This window comes from Zerene cesonia, chromosome 2 (assembly GCF_012273895.1).
Source record: "Zerene cesonia ecotype Mississippi chromosome 2, Zerene_cesonia_1.1, whole genome shotgun sequence".
Taxonomy (NCBI): Eukaryota; Metazoa; Arthropoda; class Insecta; order Lepidoptera; family Pieridae; genus Zerene; species Zerene cesonia.
In genome coordinates this window covers 4447493-4459001 of record NC_052103.1, presented here as the reverse complement: position 1 = coordinate 4459001, position 11509 = coordinate 4447493, and the positions used below count along the sequence as shown (strand labels likewise).

The window sequence follows — 11509 nt, the reverse complement described above, 5'->3', positions numbered from 1 at the left end:
CAATCATTTTTTTTTAGTTTAAAACAATATATTTTTGCATATTTTTGCCTAGTAACAACCCCAGCTATCTGGCCTATGTGGTTTAAAATAAATTATTAAACCATCCATAATTATGTCAATATTTTAGATGACACGTCGCTTAAAGCTCGATTATCTCGGTCAAACAATAAAGACAGTACAATAAAGACATGCTAAAAAAAGTTTTCCATATTGTTAATAGTATAAACTATAAAATATATATAAACGTGGAAATACAGCTTTCCAAAGGCGGGCGGCATGAAGCTTTTAATTATAACAAAATAGATGATATATGCAATACGATATTTCATATATTTTGTAATTTTATGCCACTTCATTACTTTTCTACGTGATTATAAGAATGCTCTTGAAAATATCTAAACACTGACAGGACATAGCCATAGAGACCTAGAGAACGCACTGCGATTTTTTTTCAAATGAAAAATATCTATAGACGATTTGAGTGTTCATTGAAAACACGTATTATTAGCGTCTTATCTCAGTAAAGAAAACTAAAACATCCCGAGTACGCTATAGCTTGTTCACCGTCTTGACGCACCTATTTATAAGTTCCAGAGATTATTCAAACACGAAATTCCGCTAGTATCGAAGCACGCGCGCCAGACGCCGCGTCTTTTTAATCCTCAGATTTTCAACGCAAATTTAGATAGGAATATCACATATTTTAAATTATGACAACTTGTCACATTGGTGTATTGTGCGGTGAATTATAAGTGCGTACTATTTGTGATTTACATAATCATACAAACCACACGAAAAACAGAGTAAGACGAACTTTCAGGCGTTTCCTTATATTTACGATCCACACACTTTTTATGCATGTAATGGAACACATTAAACTTTTTCCATATTACTCTAAAACCAAGCCATTTAGTGAGATAGCTATTTCAAAGGCTTCTCTGATAATATGTGTGAATTTGTGAATTATGAAACAGCAAAACGATAAACATCCACGCTATAACGACTTTGTATTGAGTTTACATTTTAACTCGATTTTTATTCAGGTCTAAATATTTATTAGTTATTTGAGTTACAACTTCAATATAAAGGTGATTTTGGTTCACAAAAATTCACAGTATTACTTTCATATTATCTTATATCTAAATGAATAGAGACATAAACATTACACGATTATAATATTATTGTAACATTTCATTCATCACCTAATCAAATTAAACGATTCTAATCAATCAGACCCAAAGGAAAATTTATAACGCAATTTTAAATAACCCTTATAATTTTTTTAATACAATCGGTCGATGTCGTTGAATTTGCAGTCGATATTATTTTTAACATCGCTGTAAAGTTTTCAATGTCTTTAGTCTTTCATTACAAAGCGGAGATAAATATATCTGAACAACTATCCCAGACACAAATTTTATTCAATGGAGTTGTATGCAAAGATTTAATGATCTTATCTATTTTTATTATACGTATGAATATTTTTTTTATATGTATTTTTGTGATTTTATTCACATGACACGCATACATGAATAACACGTGCAATCAAATACTGATCGACATTAATCAGAACATATACCAATTATGAATATAATTTGATAACTCTAACCTCTAAACTACCTAAGCTACCAACTGGGTATCATTGTTTCTATATATCCAAAAAGTGCATGTAGTTAACGTGTTCGTTGTACATAATTAAGTCAACAGGTAATAAAATGAAAAGTATTAATCTAGTAAAGCAATAAACTACTACTACTAAAATGAAAATAAAAAACCTGAAATACACTTTAGAACTAAACTTTAATACAATTCTAAAGACAACACTTTATCCACAGTTCCACTATGCCAATCGGTAACGTTAGTAAGGACTCAGGTCCTAAAAGAGAAAGCTTTAGACCACCTTGGGTGAAAGATAAGGACACAGAAGCACCTCCACCATGGATTCAGAAGAAATTGAAGCCAGTAGATAGCCCCAAGCCTGCTCCGGCCAGCCATGAAGAGTTTACAATAAAGCCAATAAAACGTAAGTAGATATTATGTGTTTTTTGAGAATTGTGATATAGATCAATAACAAATGAAAAAAGACGCTGGCACTTGCTGCCCTTAGAGGAATGTTTAATTCATTAAAAAATTAAATGTTAAAGTTATTTGTTAAGGTTTTTTTTACGTGTAACGTTAGCTCTAAGCAGTAGCTCTACTTATTTGTAATTGGAGGTAGGAATGAAGATTGTTGAGCGAGAAATTTTACAAAAATATTTAGTAGCCACTAAAAAGTTTCTAGGGCGTAGGTATACGTGTAGAAGATATTTAATTTTAAATATTTGTTTTGTACATAAACAAATTTGAATGTGAACATGAAAGGAAGGATGTCTGGTTATATAATCACTGTAAGTTTATCAAACTTCAGAAATAGAAAGTAAACGGCGATGCGTCTAGTCTTCCACAACAATCAAATCGCTAAAATAACATGTGATTGAAATAATAATGGGCTTTTATTAACAAATGAATCGATCACGATAAATAAAGACAGCTTAACTATAAAACACTTGAAGCTTAAGCATTTGTAAACGTAAAATATAATACATATTAAATAATTATACTACGTGTAATATAGCACGTGACGATCGAGCTCCCACGTATATGAAGCAATATCCAAACTTATCTTTTTGTTTTTGGTTGAGCAGCTGTTTTAAATCATTTTCCATTCATTCTTAACATAAATAGTATCTTTTTGAACAAACAAATAATTCTGCAAACTTTGTATAAGGTATGGAGAAATACTTTAAATTCAATTCAAATAACCGAGTCGTTCGAACTATAAAAAACGAGGTTTTTTTAAAGTCCGAACAATAGTTCGATTGCCTATACCTAAACACAATAGTGTTTATATAGGCAATATCAACTAGGTAAAATTAATTAATTCATTTTTTAAATTTTCTTGAAAATTCTGCGTCTATCTATGTGCGTCACAAAAACTTCGATGCATTAAATCTTCAGTCTTGCTACGTATTAGGTGCTACGTACGATAACCAATGAGTTTGTATCCAAAAAGTGCATGTAATCAATGTGTTGGTATATACTCACCTACATAATGACGTCAACACGTAGCCAAAAGTTTGGCATGGACACCACTTCTCAATACTTTACTCATATGCGTTCCCAAGTTCGTTAGTCTGGAGTTGGAAGTGTGACGTGGTGTGTGTTCATTATAAGAGAAAACTATTACGAAATTATATGGTGGTTTAGTGTTTAAAGGTATAAAGCGATATATTTGAAGTGAAAATGTGTCAATAACTAATCACACGGTTGCACTTAAATTTGTTTGTATACTTATTAAACTGCTATTCAGAATTAGCAAGTCATTTATGATCTTAATTCGATTGACGTAACGATGATTACTATTAAGGGTTATTTTACATAACACAAGTCCAAGACTTAAGGAGCTATGTGTAAGAGAAATGGTATAATTCAGGTATTACGTTGTAATTATAACTTACGAATAACTCATGAAAATATGAAGTCTTTTTGCATATTTGATAAAGTTTGTGTTCATTAATAACCTAAATTCTTTTCGGAAGTATTTGTGCGTTCATGTAATTATTCATAAAAATTAGATCTTTACAATTTTATTGGGGTTTTCAATATTATGTCATCAAGTTTCCATTTTATTAAAAGCACTCCGTATGGTGGTAATTTTAAAAGTTAACTTGTTTACAATAAGCTATATTAAGGTAGTTATTGCGGACAATCAGAAAATCTTATATCAGTATCATGAATCGTTACAATTAACATTTTGGTGAGATATTCCAAGCCAGTCGACGCCAACGAATCGCGATATTTTTAGAGACGACACGCATTTTACAAAATAAACGTAGATGTTGGAGTTATACTATGATTTATAAGAACGATTTGAGAAGAGAGTAGTTATTTTAGTTTTATGTTGCGTATGTTTCGGATTTAGCAGCAATTTTAAATATTTAAGCCCTCTACACTAAAAATAATCATAAAGCAATTGTTTTAAAAGTTGATGCTGAAATTAAACGATTAGAATGAACTATTTAAGAGCATAATACAAATGAAGCAAGGTGAAATATTGCCTCAAGATCAAACATTAATTTTGACTAAAGTGTAATTTGTTATAATAAAATACTTCACAAATTAGCCCTTATAGTTTTGACAAGTAATCGCACTAAAATAGCGAAGGTCGGCCATCTTGGCAGCCGCCATGTTTATTTACGTCCGTGAATGCTATCGAATGCATACAGAACGAAGCGAAAACACGTGTTGCAATTCGTTTACCTAATCCACGAACAAAGTTCTCATTGCAAAAGTAAAAGTGATGATGACTATAATTTACACCAGCAATAAGTACATTCAAAAAAATTCAAAATTCAAAATTGTTTATTTGGAACAAAAGATTGTGTCTCTTACAAAATTCATTCACACTACTTTAAAAGCAGATTTATTTTATAAAAAAATGGTTTAAAATGACTAATTATAAATGTAGTAAATCACGATAGTTTCATCAAACTTCCGTTATTGATATCAATGACTTACTTCAACAGCTCTATTAAAGAAACAAGCCACGGTTAGAGGAGAGCCAACTAACGGTTCATCTGAAACATTAGAAGAGAATCTTGTTAAGCCTTCAGCAGCGAAACAAGCTGATAAGGCGTCTAGACCGGTAGGAGAAAAACCTCGATTTACAAAATCATCTTTAAAGACAACTGAAAAGGCATCTGAAGATAAACCTTCACCAACCAAGGTTGTTCAAAAAGTTAATATCGTTGAAAAGGTAAAACCAGATGAAAAACCCATAGCCAAAACATCAAAACCCGAAGATAAAACAACAACAGGAAAAGTTCCCGAAAAACCAATCCTAAAGAGTGTTAAAACTATAGATGATAAGGCTAAAGAAAAATCTGTTAGCATTGTTGATAGAAAATCTGTTAATAAGAATGATACATCAAAGCAAAATACATCAAATGATGTTACTTTGAACGGGAAAGCAATTCCAAATTCGCTTATTAAAGAAAATAAACTAATTGACAAACCAGCAGAAAAAGAGAAAAAAGAAGACAAATCAATCATGGCGACTAAACCGCCGACTCCTATTGAAAAATCTGCCTCAAAGGTAATTTAATTAATTAAAAATTATAGTGTATTTTGAATTCGTATTTTATTTAAATTCCTCTATTAAAATTTCAGCTCCCGCCACGCAAACCCTTACAAAAAGCCCCGTCAAAAGACGATGTAATGCTGAAAAAATGGAGGGATCCTCTACATGAACGTGTCAAGGAAAACATCGATAAGACTTTAGCTAATGAAATACCAAAAGGACATACACTTACCAAGAATGAAAGCTTAAGAAGTAAGTAGTAATGTATAAAGTAATTTATTTCTAAAATTGTATTTTTTTTTTCGAAATTAATTTGTGGACGTGTGTCAAGTTAACTTATAATTATATAATAAATACGATGTTTGTGTTTACATTTGTTCAAGCTTGCTTATGACAATCATTTATAAACATCAAATAATGCTCAAGCTGCGAATCCAGCTTCTTAAAAAAGTATTTATTTTATTAATAGGTAATTGGGTATTCTTCTTACTGACTTTTCTATCCGCCCGCGACTACATTCGCAGTATCTAGATATTTTATTGGTCCTAGTTTAAGGTAATGCTAATTGATTTTCTTCTGTATTAAGTTTGTTTTCAATATGTTTGTATTCTAATGTAATTCCGCCAAATCATGATCGAATTATCTCGACGCGTATCAATCAAATAACAATCTAATTGTGTACTATGCACATACTAGATATTTGGCAGTTATCTCAACGTCGGGCATTAGAAGATAAAAATATAATGACGGGTTACTGCATCCTAAATTCCTTTCCTTCCATTAATTAAATTTTGATATAATTTTTTTGATTTGATTTTGATATAAGCAATATATTTAAGATGTTTCTATTTTCTATTTATACTATTGCAAAAATTCAGATACTTATTATTCGAAACGTTTTCATGAAAATTATTTTTTTATTGAGGTACCAATAATGTAAACACAAAGGTAGACTCGACATGTATCTATCCATTAAAATTCTATGTCTTCTGTAATATACAGTTTGTGGTCTAAATGTGATCCAGAATAGTCTCAGTTAGTTCCGTGTGCGACGCGAGCACAGATCAGGTGCAAATACTAACGATCTCTATTATACTTAACGAAAACAATTTCAAAAGTACATAATATAAGTAGCGATTAATTTTTATTAATAAAATTCACTTACGGAGGCACTATAAAATGACGGAAGTTAGTGATAATTGGATTTCCAACAATGCAGGTATAAATAAATATGCATGCCTTATAGTATCCCTTAATTGAATTAGTCTCCAATACTTTGATAGACCGTGTTGTCTTTCAGGTGTTTTATTTATTAGTCTATTATACTCGCCGTTATTATTTTGTATAGCTGGTTGTTGAGAAGGTGATTTTATGGTTTTAAGTGAATTGTTATACATATTATTTTTAATATTTTAGGCTTACTGAAGCCTACGCCACCGCCACCACCACCACCGGCGCCACCAAAATTGCCGCCACCACCCGACTTTAAAAAGCCACAAATTGATCCCAACAAACTAAAAAAAATTGAACAGCTTCGAAGCAGACCTAGGAGACGTCCCGATTGGAGTGACATGATGAAAGAAGTAGAGCAGGGAAGGAAATTAAAACACGTTGTTTGCAACGATCGGTAAATGTTTGACTTTTGTAAGTCTTTCTTTAAATACTTCGATTTAATGCTATGTAAGCAATGATTTAATAAAATTTCAGTTCGAGCCCCATAATAACAACATCTGTCGTTGTGAAGAACAAAGGACAGTTTATCTTCGAGTCAGAAAAACCAAACTCACACAATGAGTTACTTAAAGAGATTTCCAAAGGTGTAAGATTAAAGAAAGTGAAATGTAATGATAGAAGTAAGCCTAACTTAGAAGGATTGAGAAAGTTCCGAAGACAAATGACGATAGAAGAACAAGTTCAAAAGTCTATGTCTCAGGCCAATTTGGCAGCACCAGGTGCTGCAGTTGTCGAGGTAAAAGAATCATTTATTCATTTCTTGCAATGAATCAACTAATTCAATTTACTTTTTCACTAAGGGATTTTTAAATTTAAGGTGCCAGCTGCTGAAGAGGAAGAAATTGATGAAATGGATGACATCGACAAAGTGAGAGACGATCTTCAATCAACCAAACAGCTTTTAGCTATTGAGTTAAGGTAAAAATCGTAAACCATGCCATATTAAGTTAATGTTAGTTTTGAGCATTTTTAGGAATTTTATATGTGTGAAAAAAAAATTGATTACAGAAATAAAGAAGCGCAAGAAAGAGAAAATAAACGACTCTTAACAAGGATACAAAATTTAGAAGCCGAATTAGCGCGTGAAAGAGCATTTATTAAACAGGAACAACACAAAACCGTTATATCGGTTACAGATGCCTACGATGAAAGATTAGTTAATAGTTTAAAAATGGAAGTCGAAAAGGCTAAGGAAACAGCTGATAGTTTGCAGAAACAGTATTTACAGGCAGCTGAAGACCGTGATGATGCACTCACTGAATTAGAAGAAGTAAAACGGAAAAATTCTGAATTAGAAAAGAAATTAGAGCAGGCCTTAGCGGTATGTTTTGTTTTGGGCCATTTAGTTGAAATATTTTTTTCTCTATTTTACGTGTTCTTAAATTTTGCTTTCAAAAACTGATTCGCAGAATTTTGAGGAATTCGCTAAGTCAGGAGACTCACTATCAGTTAATCAAAAGAACTGGTTAGATTTTATTAAAGAATGCAAGTCGTTAAATATAGACATAACTTCTCCAGAAGCAGAAGAACTTAAAAAAAAGATTTTAGCTGCTAACAATAATGCTTCCGCTTATACTAACAATTGCCAAGAAAATGAGGTAAAATCGGTAAATTGACTTGGTTAGATAATGTTAATTCATGATCGACCAATCATGTTTTTTTGTATATGTTATGCTCAAAGACCGAAACACATATTGAGCAAAAAATAGCTCAAAACGTATCACAACCAAGAAACCACATCGCGTATTTCGTGTTATGTTTCTAAAAATGCTCACATCGTGTTATGGCAATAAAGTAAAGCAATGACGCGTTCAGAACGTCAATTGGTTTAGCATAACGCGACAGACAAGTTTCTATTACTTGAAACAATTTCATGTCATGTTCATCTTCATGTCCTATAATGTGTAAGTCAGTAGTATCATCGAACAGCTTATGTTTCCACCACACCAACTTCCTTACTTACAAGAAATAATATCGCAATTCTAAGTAGTAACATAAGTAATTATTCATAATAACATCGAAATAATGCAACAGGTTGAGAATTTCTTCATAAACTTCAGAATGTAGATTACAATGTAGATTCATACTCGCATTTCAAATGGTGTTTGCAAATATTTAGAAAATTTTGTGATAAAGTAAAATAAAATTGTTCTGTATTAAATATTTGATATATTTTATTATTACGTGTAAATCTTAGGGTATCATGCCAACAAATGTGGGATCAAGAAGATCCAGCCACGCTATTAAACAGTTATCTGTTACCAAAGATGATAGTTTTGAAGAGGAAGAAGAATCTGAAGAAGAAGAAGTGAGTATTAACTTAATATTTTATTATGATACGATTTATCAATGAGAATGAGAAATTCTCATTTGTAAAGCATTTCAATGCTATAAAACTAAAAAATAAACGATTTATCAAGTTTATATACCTTTATGTTAAATGAGTAAAAAGTAAATTAGAGTGAGTAAAAAATATAATTAAAAAAGACATCCTCGACATGAAATGTTTATCTATGGGGTAAAAAATTATCCAAAAAATCTTTTGTTCTTAAATGAGCCCAATAATGTTGTAGTATTTAATTTAAATCACATTGTATACATGAATATAATATTTGTAACATGTTACAGGAAGAATCAGAGGAAAAGAAGCAGAAGCGATTGGAGAAAGAAGTTCGTAACATGCGTAATAAGATTAGGCATTTGAAAGAAAAACAAGATAATATGAAAAGAGAACGAATGGCCTACAAGATGTCGCTAAAGAACACGCAAGCAGCTCTGAAGTAAGTAAAAAAAATATGGCACCTTGATATCGATGCTTTTATGTAACCAAATTAGAAAATTAATTTTAGCTATATTTTGAGATTCAAGTACATAAAGTAAAATGATAGAGTAAAATGATTAGGCATAACTCATTTTATCACTTATTGCAGAAATGAGAAAAAGAAATACAAAGAGCTTAAGCGAGAGGTTGATAAAATGGCTGCCATGATGAAGGAAGTTGGTTCTGAAGATGATGAAGAAGAAGAAGACGAGGAAGAGGAATCTGAGGATGAAAAGAAGAGTGGATCCGAAGAAGAGGAAACAGAAACTGAAACAGAACAAGACACGGAAAGCGAGACCGAGAGTGAAAGTGAACCAGAGGTAGGACTTAACCTAAAATATAGAGCATTTTAAGCCCCAGACGCAAAAGCAACTTGGTGCTATAAGTTTGTCGTTATGTGATTTCTAAAAAGCTACAGTTATTTGACACAGTGTTTTTATATTAATTGTTAAATAATAAAAATGGTCTTGAAAAGTCATTATCGAATTTAATTTCATAATATTCAATAATATAAAATAAAAGTTGTGTTATTATGATAAACTTATTATGTTACAGGATGCCCCTCTACCAAAGAAGAAAGAAAACTTAACTCAACGACTAAAAAGACACGAAACAAGAGTGAACGCGTTGAAAAAGGGCAATACATTGTTGATGGCAAATGTAGATAGACTTAAAGACGATGTCCTTAAACAAAAAGAAATGTCCCTTACTCTACAGAAAGAGTTGGATTCTCTCATTGACGATCTCGAGTAGGCTGTACAGTTTATAAATTACACACTTTTGTACTTTTATAAATATCTACCGTTAGATAATTATGAATCAATTAATTAAATTTCATTTGTGATGCTTTTGCTTAATTTCATATTTTATTTAAATTGAATACACGTCATATTTTAATTTTTATTATATAACGTTTAAACAAGTTTTAACAGGAAATGCTTGAGTGGCTCTGTAATATTGTTAATAATTAAGAGTTCAATATTTATTAACCAACATTCGTGTAACTTATAAATACTTATAATGTAACGATATTTTTTTATATTATACGCATTATTATATAAGAAAGATTATGTTTTCTTTTTCGTCCATGCACAAATTTGCCTAAAATGATCTTCATGAATATTGCATACATGCAATAAGCAGTGGTGGCTCAGTGGTGAGAACCACGGACTTCAAAATCGATAAGTCGGGGTTCGAGGCCGGGCGAGCGTGCAGGAAATAATTGATTTTTCAATGTATCTTCACATATTAAAATGGTGAATGAAAACGTTGTGAGGAAACCGGCATGTCCAAGATTAAAAAGTTCGACATATATGGGCTGACGATGATGATGATGATGATGAAAACGTAGTTTAGGTAACTCATACTCAACATCAACTAATCTTCTATCTTCAGCCACTTCTTAATATTAAAGCTTAAATCTTAAGCTTCAAAAAATCGTCATAAAACCGCTCCATAACGACGTGAAATGACAAGCAAACAAACATATTTTATTGGTAAGAAAATTGTTTTTCGAAAATTTGTCATTTGAAAATAGTGTTTGTTTCATTTTCTTTATCAAAATATTTTTTCTGCTTGATTTAATTTAGAAATATGATATATTGCGAGGGACGAAAATCAAGATTATTAATAGATGCAGTTCCGTCAATTTATTCTATACATAAATTATTACACCAAAGTTTAAATTATGCAAATTGAATTTGGTAAAATATTGCTCTTAGATTTTTTTTTTTTGAATTTGCTTATAATAACCAAACTTATTTAACCGTATGCTCTATACACGCCATTAGATCGCAACTACAGAAAATATTAACTGCTTGGTACATGTAACATTTTTTTGTTCTCCCAGTGGCAACAATTTTTCTCCATTTACTCGAAAAGCTTGTGGACGCATAAATTTAAAAATTGCAAATATTAAACGACATTACACTAAAATTTTGGGAGCATGAAATTGCTGCAGCGGGGAAAACACAAATTTCATCTAGTGGATGTCACATATATACTTCACACGCCATGTATTTCTGTTGTGGGGTGTCACAAGATATAATAGTATAATAATACGAACTTACTTCAAGTTTCAACCTGATTTACTTGCTGGTGCTCTATATAACTTTTTGTTATATAGAGCACCAGCAGAACTTTTTGTTATATACAAGGGAAAATCGATAAAATTGTCAATAAACACACAAAATATAATCATCTGAGAAATTTAACCATGTAACGTTTTAATGGATTCATGACACAATTAACCAACTTAATGTGATTTTTAACAATTAAAAAAATTTATTAGTTCGCATAACATAGGTAATGGTTAATGGTGTTTAAGATTATACAAT

At 31.2% G+C, this 11509-nt stretch overlaps 1 protein-coding gene across 3 annotated transcripts; it reads left to right on the top strand.

The window, feature by feature from the left end:
• The first annotated feature begins 602 nt into the window (after positions 1–602).
• LOC119835125 (glutamic acid-rich protein) lies at positions 603–10227 on the top strand. Of its 3 annotated transcripts, none has more exons than XM_038359793.1 (13): positions 603–752; positions 1836–2023; positions 4566–5134; positions 5209–5371; positions 6536–6746; positions 6827–7088; positions 7170–7270; positions 7361–7673; positions 7762–7950; positions 8550–8660; positions 8981–9132; positions 9283–9493; positions 9729–10227. In XM_038359793.1, the coding sequence occupies exons 2-13, from the start codon at positions 1843–1845 to the stop codon at positions 9924–9926; spliced, it is 2661 nt and encodes an 886-aa protein (XP_038215721.1). In that variant the 5' UTR covers positions 603–752; positions 1836–1842; the 3' UTR covers positions 9927–10227. The 3 variants fall into 3 exon arrangements, with proteins under 3 accessions (XP_038215721.1, XP_038215729.1, XP_038215713.1); XM_038359785.1 differs by having other exon boundaries at positions 683–803; positions 9729–9926; XM_038359801.1 differs by lacking the exon at positions 7762–7950 and having other exon boundaries at positions 9729–9926.
• Positions 10228–11509: the final 1282 nt, after the last annotated feature.

What these genes read in the sequence shown, in the direction of transcription:
- LOC119835125 (XM_038359793.1), top strand. Translation starts at nt 1,843, where the DNA reads ATGCCAATCGGTAACGTTAGTAAGGACTCAGGTCCTAAAAGAGAAAGC. An exon ending in TTGAAAAATCTGCCTCAAAG is followed by an intron (nt 5,135 to 5,208) that starts GTAATTTAATTA and finishes TTAAAATTTCAG; the next exon opens with CTCCCGCCACGCAAACCCTT. An exon ending in AACACGCAAGCAGCTCTGAA is followed by an intron (nt 9,133 to 9,282) that starts GTAAGTAAAAAA and finishes CACTTATTGCAG; the next exon opens with AAATGAGAAAAAGAAATACA.